This window comes from Microplitis demolitor, chromosome 8 (assembly GCF_026212275.2).
Source record: "Microplitis demolitor isolate Queensland-Clemson2020A chromosome 8, iyMicDemo2.1a, whole genome shotgun sequence".
Taxonomy (NCBI): Eukaryota; Metazoa; Arthropoda; class Insecta; order Hymenoptera; family Braconidae; genus Microplitis; species Microplitis demolitor.
The window spans coordinates 13,157,744-13,177,575 of record NC_068552.1 but is presented as its reverse complement, the minus strand read 5'-3'; the positions used below and the strand labels follow the sequence as shown (position 1 = coordinate 13,177,575).

The window sequence follows — 19,832 nt, the reverse complement described above, 5'->3', positions numbered from 1 at the left end:
TTATTCTCTCTACAGTGATATTATAATCACGATATGGGTTCGAATCGAGAACTGCCTTATACGTACTACTATCATCATCGGAAACTAATGTTTTAATAATTAGTCCATGTAATTTAAGACTACGATTAAAAATTGTAGTGGTAGCAATCGATTCCATACTTGAGGAGCTATTTTTGCGATCAAAATTCATAAAACATTCATGTTCTGGTGGCTCCATATCACGATTTTGATAATAAACACATTTACTACAAAACTTATTTAAGACTTCAATATCAATTACTTTCTGGGTAGCACAGCCAATGAGTGCAACTGAACCACCAAGAGAATTATATTTACCTCCAACATAACTTCTTTTTCCAAAGAAGCCATCAGTCATACCCTTTATCAAAGGAATACCGCAAGGAGTAACGTCACCGTTTTGTATAGCAATTTCTGCTTCTTTCAGTGCATTTAAATGCATTTCCTTAGCAAGAGAATCTTGTATAGGCTTAATTATGTGGTCACGATACTTTCGATAAGATTTATACGAAATATATGGCACGTCAAATACAGCTAAAGTAGTTTGAAAAGCGGCGAAAGAACTAGCGGAACCTAAAACACTTATGACAGCTGTTTGATTGATATGAAAATCGTTTTCAGGCTTTGGTGGGTTTGTATATAACTTACCAATCATTTGACATTGAAGGCACTTAACATAGCATAAAGTATTTAAGCCTATGTTTGTACAGGCAAAAAAATCTACGTCTTCCAAACGTCGGGTACATAGAGGTTGATGATTTTTGGCATCACCAAAATTTTGAACTTCTTTTAAGAAGTAAGCCATATCAACAATGCGACGTCCAGAAATAACAGAAGAAATATCAGTCCGTTTATTGCAACTAGATGATCGGTTGTGATTTTGGCCAAAACTGCTTGAAAAATGGTTGTCTGATTTATCAGAAACTCTTTCTTGCGAGAGATTTTGAAAGGGTTCATTAATAGTTTCCGTAAATTCTAATTCATCATCACTTTCATACGATGAATTCAATATTAAATTTGAAAAATTCAAATGAGATTTATTGCCATAAAAATGATTAAGGTCTGAGTCATTTGACACTTCTGACCGCAGAGAATATAAATCATCGCTGGAATCATCAAATTCATCAAGTTCGGAGTCATCAAAAATCGTAGATTCTCGATTTTCACCATCCTCTGATTGCTCAGAGTATACTTGACCATTATTATTAATATTAGAATAAGAAATACTGTTACTAACAATGATTCTAGGTTTATCAACAATATTTAAATTAGAAATATCAAGATCGGAGTCATCAAAAACTGTAGGTTTTTGGTGGATCCTGTTCTCTGATTGCTCAGAGTGTACTTGATCATCATTAATAAAATTAGAATTAGTAATACTGTCACTAACTATATTTCTAGGTTGCTGAACACTATTAGCACTGGAAATACCAAGTTCGAATTTATCGAGAGTTCTAATATCTCGATTAATCCTTTCCTCTGATTGCTCAGAGTATACTTGGCCATCATTAATAATAAGAGAATTAGCAGTACTACTGTTACTTAGAATGTTACTAGGATTATTAACACTGTTAGCATTGGAAATACCAAGTTCGAATTTATCGAGAGTTTTAATATCTCGATTAATCCTTTCCTCTGATTGCTCAGAGTATACTTGGCTTTCATTCAATACATCATAATCAGTGATACTACTATTACTGGTAATGAAATCATCACAAACTGCAGTACTTGAATTATCAAAAAAATTATTTACAATTACCGTTCCTTCATCGTTATTATTGTCTGCTTCCATTTGTTCTTCAGCTTCTGATACTTCAACTTCTACGTACAGTTCTTCTAATATCTCCATTTCTTGTTCATGTGCTTCGTCGTTTCTGTCGTCAGCTTTGCCATGATCTTCTAATATCACTTCCGTTGCTTCTTCTTCTTCGTTTTGAAGTTGAATTTCTTCTATACGTTTTCTTTTCCGGCTATCAAATAAATGTTAACACATAATTTTAAAAGTAATTTTAAAAATCTCTAACATGCGAGAGCTAAACGCAACCACACAAATACATACCAATCAGACACACAATCTAATATATATATATATATATATATATATATTAGATTGTGTCAGAAAAAAAAATTAATTTTTTATTTCAATTAAATACATCTAAGAAGTTACTTTAATGAAAAAAAAAAAATCTCCTAAAATTTCAGCTTTATATCTTAAAAATAGAGCTGGTTCAGGGGGGTGGGGGGGGGGCTTTCCGATTTAATATACATTGACAAAAATTTGTTTTTTCTATTTTCTAAATAACTATGTCAAAAAAATTTTTTTCCGATTCTTGAATTTAAGTCTTGTAGAAAATTAAACTCTCTACAAAAAAGCTCTCTTATGTCATACGCTCAAAGTTAAGAGAAAAAAAATTATGGAGCTTGAAACTTACACGGAGAAAAAAATATTGTTCCGAGAAGTATACTGTATAGTTACAGTAACAATACGCAATAGTTATCTACTAGATTGTTACTGCAACAATCTACTGTATCGTTCTAACAACAATACGGTAGATAGCTCTGAGACCTATACCGTATCGTTCTGAGCCCTATCTGGCACACGTTTGGAAATCTTTATGATTAATAAATAAATGATTGATAAATAATTTTGATTAAACACAATAATTTATTAAACAGATTTATCATTTGCAGTCTAAATAAATTTAAAATATAAATATAAATATATCTTAATTTTTGAAGTTATCCATATATAAATATTTAAATATAAATTTAATAAATTAAATTAATATAAATTGATTTTTACATAATTTTGACAATTGAAATATATAGTAGTTTTATTAGATTGATCATTAGGTAAATAATCAGTAAGGTTATAGATAGTTGACAAGTTTTTAAAAAAATAAACTCGAATTGTTATATTTGAAAATAGGCGCCAAAATGGATGTTTAATTAAGTTAGACAGTGGCGTGTGACATGACAATTACAGAAAGTCGTATAGGGCTCACAGCTATCTCATAGATAGTTACAGAAACGATACGATATTTTTCCCATAAGTATACGTATCGTTGTAGTAACAATATACGAGTTGCTATACTTTAGATCGTTTGAGGAACAATATTTTTTTTTTCCGCGTAGGGAAAAAAGTCGAATTTTAAAGATGGAAAAAAATTAGTTTTTTATTCGATAACGTAGGATTTTTTTTTTATTATTTTGCAATTAAAGTTCTTATAGAGAATGAATTAATTATGAAAATGGTCCTTAAAGTTGTTTTAGTAGAGCTCATAGAAAGGAAGTTACAGAGCTGAGTTCTGAAATTGAGACTAATTTAATTATTTAGAAAAAATTTTGTAGTCTAATATTATTTTGAAGGATTATAAACCTTAAGAACATAAATAGAAGAAATCTTGATTATCAATTTTAATTACAAAGGAATTTTGTAGAATTAAAGAAAAAATAAAAAATAAATTCTCTTTTTCCCATCCTAAAAATTCGACTTTTTCCCTTTAAGTTTGAACCTCCATAATTTTTTTTTCTATTAACTTTGAGCGTATGGACACAATAGATCTTTTTTTTAGAGAATTTAATTTTCTATAAGACTGTTAAACTCAAAAAGCGGAAAAAAAATTTTTTGACATAGTTTTTTTAGAAAATAGAAAAAACAAATTGTTTTCAATGTGTTTTGAACGGGAAAGGGGAGCCTCCCGTGTGCCAGCTTAATTTTTGAGATATAGAGCTAAAATTTTATAACTGTACGACTTATGATGCGAAGCATCAGAGTGTGTTTACGATCAAAGAATTTTTTTCTCCTCACTTCGGCATCTATTTCAATTATTATACCTTTGTTAAATCACGAAATTAAGATATTTTTCATACCATTTTGAAGATAATTTAATGGAAATTAATTTCATACTTTTCAAAAATTTATTTAGTTCAATAAAAACGGAACAAACATCAAAATAGTTTAAAAAATTTTCTGTCCTTCAAGTATGAAACTCGTATACATGATAACTTGCGAAAAAATCAAGTAACTGAATCAAATTTTTTTTTTTTAATTCTTTAAAAGATTTGTAGGTCCCCTATTGCGAATGGCTAGGTAACTCAGCGTCGTTCAATTACAATTAATAAAAAAATAAAAAAAGCTATATAACTATATCTATATATATCTGTGTAAAATTAACATGGATGGTGAAATATCTATACATCATAAGTACATTTATTCCACCAGGGACGCTTGCGCATTAGCATCCTAGTATAGCTGTTTTTTTTTTTTTGCTAATTGGTAAGCCTGAATTTTTTCAATTCAATTTTGTTAATTTTTTTTTTCATGTACATATATTTTTTTTTTGTTATTAATCGAGGTATTTTAAGTAGGTTCTTTTATAATTATAAAAAAAATACTAATATAATTAAAACAAAAAAAAAAAAAAAAAAAAAAAAAAAATTAATAAACGAAAATTGTATATATTTTAACTTTATTTTTTATTCGTGCTTCCCGCTATTATTTTATTATTATTTTTAAAGTATCTTTTGAGATGTATTTAATTAAAATAAAAAATAAATTATTTTATTTGAAACAGTCTAATATATGTATATATTAGGGTGGGCCAAAAAAAAGAACTAATTTTTTTGTCTTTAGTTACGATGAAAATATCGTTAAAGATAATGAAAAAAAAATTCTGGTAAAGTTTGAGCTCTTAATATTAATCTTAAGAGGTAACGCTTTGTGATTTTTGATTTCCCATTTAAATAACATGGAAAAAAAAAACTTTTTTAATTTGGAATTTTTCACCTTGGCAATAGCTTATTGTACGAATAAGCCCAACATGAATATTTGTAGGGAATTTAACGCTCTACCAAAAAACTTTCTTATCATTTTCCGAAAAATCTATTTGTTCAAAGGTTATTAGAGCTCGAAGTCAAGTTAGAGTAAATTTCGAGATCTTTTCACTTTTCCGGCGAAACTATCGGACTCATAAAAAAATGTCGTACAATTTTTTTTATAGACAATTTTATTTTCTACAAATTATCATTGATAAATTTTTTTCAAATTCTACATTGTTTTCTAGTTATTCCCATTTCAAAGCCAAGTTCTTAAAATCGATCAGAACACTATTTTTTTAGGAGCTTGGCATTAAAATGTAAATAACTAATAAAAAAAAAGGGATTTCGAAAAAATTCATCAGAGATAATTTTTAGGAGGAGGGAGGACTTCTTTTTGAGTATATAAAAAATAGTTGTCGAGAGAAAGAAATACATTTTTAATGTTGAAAACAATTTAAAAATAAAAAAAAAAAATTTATCATTTTTTAGAAGGGGGCCTTTCTGCCCCATAAAAAAAAAATTTTCTGCCTTCGTATCCACCAATGATGTGAAATGTAATTTATCTTGAGATATATTACATCAAAAAAATTAATTAATTTAATGAAATTTGATCAACTTTTAGAAATTTTTTTTTCAACTTTTTTTAAGGTTACCCCATTTTGCCCGCCAAAAGTAAAAATTTTATTTCTGAACGGCAATTAAAAATTTTGTCTATTTACCTTGAATATCATTAAAAACAAAAAGATTTAGCGTATTTTAGTCCTCAAAACCTTAGTATTTCCTTAGGTACCCCCTTTTGCCCCCCTCCCCTCCTATATAAAAAAAAATCCTGTGAAAAAGATAGTTTTTTATTTCAACTGTAAAATGTGGCGGTCGCTTTTCGAATTTTCCCGTGCTACTAGCATGGGAATTTTTTTTTTTTATAAAAAAATCCTATAGCTTCATTTGACGTTGAGAACAAAATTGGAGTCATAAATATTTTTGTAGGGAATTTTATGCTCTACAAAATTCCTCGTTAGCTCATAAGCTCTAAAAGGTACGGTTCAAAAGTTACAGCTATTTGAAGATCATAACTTTTAAAAATCAATAAAAAAATGAGTGAAAAATAATTATTTAAAAATAAGTGAAAAATGTTATAACAGTTTTATAAATATGTTAAAATATTAATTTTGATTGTACCTGAGTTTCATTCAAAGTAAAATTAGTAAAAACATTTATTACTTGTGTATTACACTAGCAGAATATAATAATTTCCATGAAAAAGTGTTTATTAAGCATATTAATTAATCATTACGTACAAAATTTATACTGATGTTTTTGAAACCTTTCTGTAATAAATGAAATTCGTTATGAAGCCTTTATTTGATACTTTCCGTGAGAGTAGCAGTTTTGATGTAAATACCGTTTGACCGGGGATTTTTAAAACGTCATCAACTTTAAATACCTGTAACTTATGAACCGTACATTTTAGAGCTTTCAAGCTCATGAACAAATTTGTAGAGTCTAAAATTTCTTACAAAACTATTTATGTCTATGACTCAAATTTTTTCCTCCACATCAAATAGTTATATAATTTTATATATAAAAAAAAAAAATACCCATGATTTAGCATGGGAAATTCGAAGATCGAGTACTATCTTTTAAATTTGAAATAAAAAACTGTCCGTTTGACAGAATTTTGTTTCATTACATCGAAACTTTTATTACAACAGTCAAAAGACTATTTTTTTTTCGATCTCGCATGAAAATTTGTTAGTTTACGATGTTTTAAGAAGCCTCTCCAAAAATCAGCTCGATAAAAAATTTTCAAGAGGTCACTCACGAATTTTGAGAATATTAAAAATGATCGAAATTCGAATTTTTTATTTGAAAATTTTTTCTTTCTCGTGGCAGCAATAGTTTATATTTGTAAAATCATGACTATGCTGAAGATTTGAGCCCAAAATTTAAATATTTGAACCTCGCTTAAGAATTTTGAATGTTTCCGAGTGCTGTCTTTTAGACGTTTTCGAGCGACCTTTAAATATTAAATATAAAGCTTCTCGATTTGGGCTTAAATTTTCAGCGCAGTCATGATTTCAAAAATGACAACTATTGCTGCCACGAGAAAGAAAGAATTTTGAAATGAAAAATTCGAATTTCGATCATTTTTGATATTTTCAAAATTCGTGAGCGACCTTTTACAAATTTTTTATCGAGCTGATTTTTAGAGAGGCTTCTTAAAACATCGTAAACCAACAAATTTTCATAAGAGACTCGAAAAAAAAAATAGTCTGTTTTTTTTCGCCACCATAATAAATATATATATATATATATATATATATATATTTGACTGATTTATAAAAATCGACTACTTCTTTTTTTTTTTAAATTCTGCATTGAAATATCTTCAAGTACCGAAAAAAGACGCCTGTGAAAAGCCAAGCTCTTAATTTTAATACTTAGAGATTTCCATTTTCCATAAAAATAACACAAGAAAATATTGTTTTTTATTTGAATTCTGTAGCTCATAAACCAATCGATGAATTTTTATGTACGATAAATTTTTTTGTAGAAATTGAACGGTCTTCAAAAAATGGCTCTTATTACCCATACAAAGTTTGGAAAGCGGCCCTATATCCGGCCATTACTGGGCCAAGAATGTCGACTAATGGCTCAGCAATGGCAATTTTTATTGGCCAATAATCGGCTTATAGCCAGGATGATCTCGACTATCGACCGATTAATGGTAGCCAGCAATCAGCCAAACAAGCAAATAAATTAAATTAAATAAAAACTTTATTTTTATTTTCCTAATAGAATCCATGATTATTAACGTTTAAACTATTCAAGTGGGGTAAATGATGTGAAAAAAACTCGATGAAAATTCTGCTGGGCTCTGGACACGAACTGCCGTCCTTCCGATTGCGGGGCTGAACGCTGGCAACTGGACAAACCTACGAATGTTGAGCGGATAATTTTAAATGATCTACTTATTTATTTTACTACAACCACTCGGTTTTATGAAAAGAGCAATTTAATTAATATTATCAATTACTTAGAAAAAAAAAAAAATTTCGTACTATTTTTATTATAATTACATAATTTTTTAAGATAAAACTTATTAAATTTAATTAATTATTTATTAAGGACCTAGTTGAATTATCTTGCTCTACCACCATTATTAAAAATGACATTTATTTTTAAAATATATGTCTTATTTTTCAATTAAAGTAATTTTAATAAGTAAAGTTATAAAATCGCGGTTGTTGATTGCAAATTATAACGAACTTAAAAATATTTTAATTGTTGCAGCGTCGTATTACTGTCGTTTCTGGTACGGGAAGTCATATTCCGATATGAAATCAGTAATACCATAAGATATACATTCAAAAATTTTAATAAAAACTTCGAATTGACTACGCTATCTTGATGAAAAATAACACGACTGCTGGTAATTAACCAGGTTTAGAATATTACTAATTCCCAATGCTTGGCCGAGCGACTGGAGTCAGACATCGACCACAAATTAATCTGTTCAAAAGTTATTTGAGCTTGAACTCAAATTTATATTAAATTTTGAGATCTTTTCATTTTACCGGCGAAACTATGAGACTTATCGCAAAATCTCTGAAGAACTTTTTTGTAGGTAATTTAATTCTCGACAAATTATTCGCAATAAAATTTTTCGAAATTCCGCATTATTCTCTAGCTTTGTCCATTTTAATGTAAAGTTCTTGAAATCAAATAAAAAATTACTTGAAGAGCTTGACATTGGAATGAAAATAACTAGAAAACTATTCGGAATATCGTAAAACTATAGTCGTAATAATTTTTCAAGAATAAAATCGTCTACAAAAAATTTCTCATGGCATTTTATAATAAGTCCGATAGTTTAGCCGGTAAAGTAAAAATATTTCAAAATAATATAAATTTGACTTCAAGCTCAATTAACTTTTGAACAGATGGAATTATCAAAAAATAATAAGAGACACTTTTCGTAGAGCATTAAATTTCCTACAAAAATATTTATTGCATATCGATATCCGCTAATTGGTTTGTGAGCTAGAAAATTCTAAAAAAAAAAAATTTTTATCCTGTGTTATTTAAATGGAAAATAAAAATCTGCGATGCATTCCTCTCTTTTGACTAGTAGCCTACTGCGTGCGCTTTCTCTCTCCGCCGAAACGCATCGAACTAGTTTCGCATCGAAGTTTCTTACATTAAAAATCAAAGAAAATTTTAAAAAAACGAAAAATGTCGATACCTGCAATCGACAGCAACTTTTCTGAATCTGATTTCTGTCGCATCGGTTGGATATTTTGAAAAAATCCATTTGATTATAAAATTAGTTAATAAAAAAAAAAAAAAAAATTGACAATGCAACATAAATTCGTTTTGCGAAAAATTCAGTCAGTTGGAAATATCGTCATTTTATCGAGTGTTTTTTTTAATTTTATTTGTTTTTATCATAAAAAACTCAGAAATATTTCATTTATGTCCAGATGTATTTTGGCGGAGAGAACACAGGCTTGAGGTGAATTAAAAAAAAAACGTACCTTTGTCTACAAGCAAATTTTCTTGATTTTGGACGTGGCCTCTTTCTTCTATAATCACTTTTAACTTGATTGCTATTACTATTCATAGTTAATTTTATCGTTCACTCTCACAAATCGTGATAAAAAACAAACTTTTAAATGTCACAAAACACTGATCTTGGATCACTAAAAAAACAACGTATGTTTAATTAGGAACCCCACCATATAAATTAGCGTTGATATTAAAATTTGTAAATAATGACAAAGGATTTAGCCAATAGTTTTGAAATTTCTTCACAAAAAAAATGTATTAAATAATATGCGTGAATACGTAGGTTATTAATTATAGTAAGCAATGCAGTCTTTTATTTTAACATAGCGGGAGTGCTTGTACAATCAACCGTTAATTAGGCGCGCATTTTTTTGTTTCACTAACACTATGAAAGCGGTGTAAAAATTAACTAATGTTATGTATCATTTCTGTCAATAATCTTTAGATGGTAAAGGAGTTGCGCAATATATAAATTAAATAAAAATATATATCTCAGTCGATAAGTAAAAAAAAAAAAAATTAATGCAAAGAAATGCGTGTAAATAAACAAACGTATACTTAATAAATAAATGTATGAGATTTATATATATATATATATATTAGACTGTGTCAAAAAAAATTCATTTATTTTTTATTTTAATTAAATACATCTCTAAAGTTATTTTAATACAAAAAAAATTTCTCTCGAAATTTCAGCTTGATATTTCAAAAATTGGGCTGGTGTACGGGAGGGGGGTTCCTTTTCTCATTTAAAATATATTGAAAACAATTTGTTTTTTCTATTTTGAAAATATTTACACCAAAAAAAAATTTTATTCCGATTTTGGAATTCAGACCTTGTAGGAAATTGAATTTTCTACAAAAAAAATCTCAAAAAGGTTTTGTCATACGCTTAAAGTTGATAGAAGAAAAGTTATGGAAGTTGAAACTTTGGAGGAAAAAATTGAATTTTTAGAATAAAAAAATTTTTGTTTCTTATTCGATAACGTAGGATTTTTTTTTATAGTAGAGCTCATAGAAAGAAAGTTACAGAGCTGAGTTCTGAAGTTGAGAATAATTTAATTATTTAGGAAAAATTTTGTAGTCTAATATTATTTTGAAGGATTATAAACCTTAAGAACATAAATAAAAGAAATCTTAATTATCGATTTTAATTACAATGGAATTTTTTAGAATTAAACAAAAAATGAAAAATAAATTCTCTTTTTCCCATCCTAAAAATTCGATTTTTTCCCTTCAAGTTACAACCTCCATAATTTTTTTTTTCTATTAATTTTGAGCGTATGACATAATAGACCTTTTTTTAGAGAATTTAATATTCTATAAGATTACTGAATTCAAAAATCGGAAAAAAAAAATTTTTTTTGCATAGTTATTTTGAAAATAGAAAAAAAAATTATCTTCAATGTATTTTAAAGGGAAAAGGGGACCCCCCCCCCCCGTGGCCAGCTCAATTTTTGAGATATAGAGCTGAAATTTCGGGAGATATTTTTTTTTTTATTAAAATTATTTTCGAGATGTATTTAATTAAAATAAAAAATAATTTTTTTTTCTGACGCAGTCTAATATATATATTGATTAAAATATTCTATTTATTTGTATAATTTCAGAAGTAAGAATTGAAAAATTCGTAATAAGTACTTATTTATATTTATTAAAATAAATATTTACCAAGTAAAGTAAATAATAATAATTAATTGTAATAAATAATAATTTCTTTTTTTAATTTTTTTCCATGCATATCAGTATTTATTTGTTATCAATATGTATCGGTATTTATTACATACTAGAAACATTGAATCTTGTTTTATTTAAATCAAGAACTAAATAAAATTCAGCAATAATTTAAAAATAAAAAATTAAAAATTATTATTACTTTTGATTTGGCTCAAAGGCAGTGGGGGGCCTTACGGCTGACTCGCAGGGTCAAAGAATTCTGTTTTTTTTTTAATTTTTATAATTTGTCAATAAATAAACAGCCCTGTTTAGAAAATCTCATAGAATCCGTAAGATTCTCATGAATCCCTATAGAAATTTAATAAGAATGAATGAGTTCTATGAGAAGTGCTATAGTAAAGTATAGGGCCTTAAACATACAGCTATAAGAGTTTATCATATTTTTTAAGCCGGGAAAGTACAAATAAAAAATGCGCAAATCTAGCAAGAATGACATAAAAAAATTTTTTTTTTACATTTTAAAAAATTACAAACTAATTAGCCCGTAGAGATTCTTTATTATTATTGTTATTTTCAATTAGTTATTTGAATAAATTAGATAGTTTATTTTTATTCAAATACATATGACTATATGTGCGTTCTCGCCTAATCATAATGACAGTACATCTACTCGTTTGTAGGCAGTGCGCATGCGCGCTATATTCATAATTACTCCAAATTTATAATTAAAATTTGTATTTTTTATCATTACAAAAATCTGGTTTGATATAATTGATAAAATTAATCATTCATAAATATTTTTATAACAATCATTTTATCTATGATACATATCGTGTATGGTTAATGAACGACGTTTATCGGTGATAAAAATATCGCATGAGAAAAATGTAATCTAGTAAAATTATACTCATAAATAAAAAATTGCAAAAAAAAATTGTAATGTACCTTTTATATTGGATATAATTAATTTGGAATAATTATACATAATATTATTTGATTATCTTCAATCGAAAAATCTTTATTAATTTAACTACTTGATCAAAATGAATGATATAAACTATGAAGATGATAATGAGATAAAATTATGAAACTATACAAAATTATATATCTGATATTATATAATGACGTAAAATACGGTGGTGTAAATGAGATAAAATTATGAATAAATGTATGTAAATATATAAGTTGATATATCAAATTATAAAACTATATCAGATTTTATATTTTTACATACAATAATGAATGATTTTATGTAAAAAGTTATGCATATATATTAGTAATAACTATATAAAAATATATTCATTCATATATAAAATTAAATAAAAATATCTCAAATTATACAAAACTTAATATGATTACATAAAATTTTTTTTTCTGGAAGTGGTGGGAAAATATGACTATATATATATATATATGCATATGTGCATGTGTTCCGAGTGAGGTCTTACTCCTGTGACAGACACTGCTGTCAGAACGCGGACGAAAAGTTCCCCTTCTCAAGTACTGGTTAGATTGTGTGTGATGCTTAGGAAGGGGAACTTTTCGTCCGCGTTCTGACAGCAGTGGAGACAGATCATTGACATACATGGATTTATTAGAGACATCTAACGTCGGAAATTTGAAGGAAAATTGACATTCAATGACATCTTGTAATAGAATTTTAATCTCATTGATTACTAATTTTTATCTATTTACTATTTGTATGATCTAACCCCATAATTATTTCACATTTTGACAGATTATTCAGCTCGAATTTTTATCATAAGGAAAAATAAAAATATGGAAATGATTCTTCAAATATTTCTTTATAAAGTGGTTCTAAGTTTTTCTGCAAGAAGTTTCGCCCAATATATATATAAAGGATTTTATGTGGGAGCATTCGGTCTGTCAATTCGACTTAGCCGAAATTATTTAAATACATATTTTTTTTATAATTTTGTAGACGATTATAGTTTGAATCAGACAAATCTATATACTTATTTGAACACACCTGCAAAATTTCAGATTTTTTGGTTCACTAGTTTTTCAAAAAAACGTGTCAATATAATGATAGTCTCAATCGGACATAGAAGAACATCCAACATCTTCTTAAGAAAAATACATGTTTTGTCTATTATACATATACACCAACAAATATAGAAAAAAATATTTATATACATATACATTTACACATATACAAATGCCATTAGTACCAATGACTTCCGCAATTATATTTTTTTTTCTTTTTTTTTTTTTTTACGTTTATTCTTTTATTATTCATTCTTTTATTTCTTGTTTTACTCATCTTTGATACACGACGTCAATTACAACCTATTCTCTTCATGAGATATCAATCCTATCGATTCAATGCCGCGAGTTATTCAATAGCAGTTTATTTAATTTGTTTTTCCCATCAAATTAATAGCAAATATTTTTTTTACTTATAAAATTCTTTATTCTCTATTCTTTTGTTATTCTTGTTTTTATTATTATTATTTTTTTTTTTTTTATATAAAAATGTGTCAGATGATTTTTAAAAGCTATAAAAGTACTATCTATAAGTGCCTAAAAATAAACTGACTTTGTTGTGTATTGTGTATGTATATTGTTATCAAAAGAAAAAAAATTATTTGAACATACTCGTAAAATATTTAATAGAGTACAGTATGTTTATGCTTTGGTTTTTTTTTTTTTATTAATTAAATGTTAATTAAATATCGCTTGTTGCTTCGTACCACCAAGTGCTCAACTAAATTATTTACCTTATTTATCATTTGATAAAATAAGTGCGTCAGTAGTCTCACGTGGAGCTTCAATTAGTTAATAAATGAATATAAGTTTATATGTATTTATATATAATAGCAAGTGAGCATGTAAGCAAAAGTTTTAGAAGGCTGATAATATTGGGCGAATTGTAGGTAGATTGGCGTCATGAGCAGCAGATGACTGTTCATTAGCCGAGCCATTGCTCGTACAACTTTAATATGAGCGAAGTCGTAGCCGTGACAGTGGTGCCGAATGGTGGACAAAATCGTCAGGAATGTGTGACACACATCAAACGTCACAAATCATCATCCGGCTGCAATGTTCCTCTTGTCCATGGCAGGCCAAACCCACCAATCAACGTACGCAACAGACTGACCACTCATCAACGAAACCATAGCTTGGACTTTAGGTACCCGCAGCATCATTTTATTTTTATTTTATTTCATTTCATTTTATTTATTGATCCAACTCAATCATTGTTATTCATTCTATTATATTTATTATTTACATAATTTAAATTATATAGGGTAGATGTACCGTTTTTGGCCACTTTAGGGTCAGTTTTGGACACTTGAAAAATTTTAATAAAATAATTTGTAAAAGACGCAATGATAGAATTAATTTTCAAAATGTGTTCAAAGATACTTGTAACCCGCTATTAAAATGGTAATTTTATTTTACACTTTTTCATTAATTAAAATAAAGTATCAAATGTCCAAAAATGGTGCAGTGGCCACAAATGGCACCTCTACCCTATTAAGACATTAACTTTTTTTTTTACTCTATTTTGTCAGACTCATTTAAATTTTTCGTCCAGCTTCTGAAAACTCGGCATTCATTAATGGACAGTGCTTCCCTAAGCAGCTTTTATTTATATTTAAATTTTGAGGAAGCTTATCAGTTATTTAATAAATGTATTAATCTAGGCTTTCAAATATTTTTATTTTATATTATTTTTTTAAAATTATTACTACTTGTTAAACATTATCAGTTTAGTAGAGCTTGATATAATAATATATACAATATATTATACACATCTCCTGTGGGTTTGTAATGAGTTAAATTTAATTACACCAGTGAATTATGATAAGCGATGCGACACATCATTCAGTATCACATTAATCGGATTATTCGCTTGAGATAAATTAACCAAACAATAGATATTTAATAACTTTGTCATTTTAATACATATTATAGCTACAAAACTGTTCTTACAGAGTATTGTATAGACAATATATGTTTAAAAAGAAAATATAACAATTAAATAATGATGTTACAATATAAAATATAAATAATTAAAGTAAAAAACAATAGTTGTATAATGTAAATGTTTCAGGTCGATGGGTATCCTACTTCCTCCGGTACCGCAAGCAACTGTTACAACACTTACGCTGCATCACAGAAATCGAAGTCTTGATTCAGCGTTGCAACGTATCCCAGAAGTTGATGTTACACCAAGTCCAGAATGTGAAACAGCACCAGATTCAACGGTTAAAGTATCAACGCAATCGTCAATTATTAAATCACGTAGTCGCGAACGTGAAGATCTAGCAAGTCTTGGTTCTGATGATTCGGGTATACTCTGCGGGTCAGATAGTGGTTCCAGTGATGCTGCTAATGCAACAACTCGAGAATCTAGTGTCGATCATTTACATAGCCGTGAAAGTTTAGACTCATCGTTATCGCAGGCCGGTGACATGGATTGTGTTGATGCTGTTGACGGTGATGAAGCTGTCTCAGTGTCACTGGACGTTATGGAATCCCAATCAAAGGACACTCAGTGTATTCATGTACCGGAAACATGTATTGATAGTGTGGAACAGCAACAACAGCCGCATCAAAATAAACACATTATTGCTAATGAAAAGCAAACGTTAGTGAACGGTGAACGAACTTCGACACGAGAACTTGAGAAGATTAATTTAAACGGTGATTACACCAATGAATTACGGGCTGAACAACCGAGCTGCGGTAATAATGGTTATCACAATACACTTGAAGTTGCGATGCAAAGTGAACTGGCTGGTGCTGCGATGACTTTGTGTTGTGGTGCTACACAGCCAGATGATGATATCTCAAAAAAACCATTAGAGATACGACGACAAGAAACAGCACAACCAAAACCTACTGAGAGTTGTCTTCTCAGGTTATTTGAAAGCCAAATTTTTGATATGTCCATGGCTATTTCTTATCTATTTAACTCTAAAGAGCCGGGTGTGCAGAGTTATCTCGGTAAGTTAATAAAGAATTTTTTTTTATTTTATTTTATTTATTGTACGATATAAAATATAATACTAATCTCTGCTATAATACCTTGAATTTGTTATTATATCTTTAATCATCATCTTTTGTAGGCAACAAGTTATTTAGCTTCCCAGATAACGATGTGGATTTTTATTTACCCCAATTGATCTTGATGTACATACAATTGCACGACGTCACGGAGGTTCTTTATCCATATCTCGTTCATAGGTAAGAAATATTATTTAATTAAATTAATATGTTTGCGTGTATCTTTGTCTAAAAAAGAAGATTTTTTTAGTTAAAATAACTAAAGAGATGAAAACTCTAAGAGATGAATTTATTGTAGAGTTTATTTATGTATATAATTGTGTGAGAACTTTCTAATGAGCATCAAGTAGTAATTATCTTTGTACGTATTACAGATGTAGGCAAGCCGCAGACTTCTCATTAAAGTGCGCTTGGCTGTTGGATGCATACAGTTCAGACGCTCATTTACCATCTAAAAAAAAGTCTCACGGGACCAAGCTCAAAAATCTTATTTTATCTGACGAATTGAGGTAAATTTATTATTTATTATTATATTTAATTTAAATTATTTTATAAAATATTATTATTTTTTTTTTAATAGAAAAAACAGGCCAAAGGGAAATGAAATAACGAGGAAGCAAAAATTTAGCGGGATACAAGTACCCGCGCCGCCACCCTTGCCTACCGCTCAAATGGTGGCATCGCCCAATAAAAAAACCCACCAAAGATCGCAGTCCGATGCCACGGGTCTTTTTCAATCGTTACGTCGAAGCCATTCCGGTAAAATATATCAAATTTTATCATTCGAGTATGTAGGCTAAGAGCGTTAGTAATCCGATAAAAATGATATCTTCTGAATTTATTCAACCACACTTTATGAAAATTATATTTTCTATCCTATACTTTTATTTTTTTTATTGGATTATTTAATTTAATTTAAATGAATATTCAATAGAGTGTAAAAATAAAATAATTTATTATTAAACTTTATATATACGGAAAGAAATAGATAGTACTGGTTACTGTTCTACTTAGTAATCGACGAAAAATACACTTTAATATGAGTGATTGATATTAGAACAGGAGTAAGTCATTGCTTAACACGTAGTATTACTTTTTGAACAGTAACCAGTGCTGTGTTACACAGTAAATAAAACATATGACTCGTTACTGTTAAAATAGTCGTCGTTCATAGTTCAAGAGTATACAAACCTCAGTCTCAACACAGCTCTTGTTGCTGTATAGAATGCGAGAGCATAATATCTAGTGACAGGAATGGTTACTTAGATCTCGTAGTTCGCATAAACCTCCAGAACAGTACTCAGTCCTGTTGTAACATGAACTATTACTTAATTCATATGTGACTTTACTATTCTTGACACTTCAGGCACATATGAAGTTAATAACCGTTCATGTCAGAACAGGACTGAGTATTGTTCTGGAGGTTAATGACAACTACGAGATTTAAGTAACCATTCCTGTCACTAAATAGTATGCTCTCACATTCTAGACAGTAACAAGAGCTGTGTTGAGACTGAGGTCTGTATACTCTTTAACTATAAACGACAACTATTTTAACAGTAGCTAGTCATGTTTCATTTACTGTATAGCACAGCACTGGTTACTGATTAAAAAGTAATACTACGTGTTAAGCAATGACTTACTCCTATTCTAATATCAATCAGTCATATTAAAATGTATTTTTCGTCGATTACTAAGCAGAACAGTAACCAGTACTATTTATTTTTTCCGTGTACAGATTAATTACTGATGATTTTTGTTAAAAATAAATTACTAATTAATAATAATAATAATAATTGTAACAATTATTTAGGTGTAGTAAATAAAGTAAGCCTTGGGGACCTGAGTTCCGGTCGAGCATTCGACAACGGATGTACCTGTTTTGATTCCTGCCAAGGTGTGGTTAATGACTTACGAGGCCAGAAGACTGATTGCTTCTGTAATGTAAGAATTAATAATAATCATAATCATCATTATTATTAAATGGTTAATTTAAATTTACAATAACATAATACTAGTAATAAATAATTTAAATTCAAATTATTTAGGCCCCCCGGCTCGCTCCAGAGCTTGAGTTCATTCAGGCACTGATATCAATTGGGAAATTGCTTGGAACTATTCCTACAAAGGAGAGTAAAACTGTTCAATTAGTTGCTGAGTTAAATACACTCAATTTGAATTTACCAGCAAGAGTGTGGCTTCCGTTACACAGTACAATTCCACATCATATCGTAAGAGTACCACCGCAATATGCTGCAGTCCTCAATAGTAAAGATAAGGTGAGTATTTTGTTAATGATTTCTCTTTTAACATATGATACATATATGTCTATCATAGATACGTAAACTTTCATAACTTTCGAAACAAAAATAGAAAGAGAGAAAGAGATATTCATTAGCAACTTATGTTATTATTACTCGTTAATAATATACTATTATATTATATTGTATTTATAACTATTAATAAATTAAACAGGCTCCGTATATTATTTACCTTGAAGTACTCGAAGTGGAGGATCTTTATACTTCACCAGTTCCTACTAAAGTAATGGGAAGTTCATTAAGACATACTAAGTCAGAAGAAAATTTAACGGGTAACGAACAATCTTCAGACTCAACAAATGGCTCAAATGCAGCAGCTCAACAACAGTCGATACGACAAACTCCAAATAAAAGTATTGTTAGTAAAAGTGGAGATATTGCATTTAATTATCTTGATGATGACCCTGCGGATTGTTGGAGTCAAGAGGATGATGAAATAACACAACAGGTTTGTTAAATATATAATTTATTGAAATATTTAGATGCATAATAATATTTATATTTGTTTTTATTTATTACCCAGTATTTACAACTTCGTAAGCCTCGAGATAGAGATACGATATCACAATTGAGTCAAGATAGTTCAGATAGCCGTGAACCGGTATTTGTGCCTGGTGATATTAAACGAAGATTAAGTGAACTTGCTGCGACCCCTAGTGCGACATTTAATCATGATCCAGAAGATCCATCAGCAGCGGTACTGAAAGAACCTTGGGAATTAAAACAACGTCGTATAAGAACGTCTAGTCCCTACGGCCACTTAGCGTCATGGCGATTATTAGCTGTTATTGTTAAATGTGGCGATGATTTACGTCAAGAATTACTTGCATCACAATTATTATCAATGTTGCAAAAAATATGGCAAGATGAAGGTTTACCCTTGTGGGTTAGACCTTACAAAATTTTATGTTTGTCTAATGACAGTGGACTGATTGAACCAATATTAAATACCGTATCACTACATCAAATAAAAAAACACTGTCAATTAACGTTACTACAATATTTTGAGCGTGAATTTGGTCCTACTGATTCTGAAGAATTTGCTGAAGCTCAAAATAATTTCGTCCAAAGTTGTGCGGCTTATTGTCTTGTTAGTTATCTTATTCAGGTTAAGGATCGACATAATGGCAATATATTATTACATAGTGATGGACATATTATTCATATTGACTTTGGTTTTATATTATCAACATCCCCAAGAAATTTAGGATTTGAAACTAGTCCATTTAAATTAACACCCGAATTTGTTGAAGTTATGGGCGGTAGTCAATCTAAAATGTTTCAACATTTCAAAAATCTTATATTACAAGGACTTGTCGCAGCACGTAAACACATGGAAAAGGTCGTAAACCTTGTGGAAATAATGCTCTCAGGTTTGTTTTTATTTAT

The 19,832-nt window shown here is 28.9% G+C and overlaps 2 protein-coding genes across 4 annotated transcripts in view; one reads left to right on the top strand and one right to left on the bottom strand.

The window, feature by feature from the left end:
• LOC128668481 (putative mediator of RNA polymerase II transcription subunit 26) overlaps positions 1–9,463 on the bottom strand; it is a 29,561-nt gene extending 20,098 nt beyond the window's left edge. Inside the window, exons 1-2 of the mRNA XM_053741567.1 lie at positions 9,378–9,463; positions 1,778–1,988 (exon numbers count right to left, since the gene is read on the bottom strand). Coding sequence (XP_053597542.1) covers positions 1,778–1,988; positions 9,378–9,463 — 297 coding nt within the window. The remainder of the gene's footprint in view (positions 1–1,777; positions 1,989–9,377) is intronic.
• LOC103575529 (phosphatidylinositol 4-kinase beta) overlaps positions 1–19,832 on the top strand; it is a 50,750-nt gene that overhangs the window by 29,833 nt on the left and 1,085 nt on the right. The window contains exons 2-10 of one of the 3 annotated variants that reach the window (XM_053741470.1): positions 13,987–14,239; positions 15,167–16,062; positions 16,185–16,302; positions 16,497–16,631; positions 16,703–16,881; positions 17,936–18,066; positions 18,171–18,401; positions 18,598–18,891; positions 18,967–19,816. In XM_053741470.1, coding sequence (XP_053597445.1) covers positions 14,049–14,239; positions 15,167–16,062; positions 16,185–16,302; positions 16,497–16,631; positions 16,703–16,881; positions 17,936–18,066; positions 18,171–18,401; positions 18,598–18,891; positions 18,967–19,816 — 3,025 coding nt within the window. In that variant the 5' untranslated portion in view covers positions 13,987–14,048. Of the gene's footprint in view, positions 1–13,982; positions 14,240–15,166; positions 16,063–16,184; positions 16,303–16,496; positions 16,632–16,702; positions 16,882–17,935; positions 18,067–18,170; positions 18,402–18,597; positions 18,892–18,966; positions 19,817–19,832 lie in introns of all 3 variants that reach the window. The other 2 variants (XM_008555358.3, XM_053741471.1) reach the window with 2 other exon arrangements.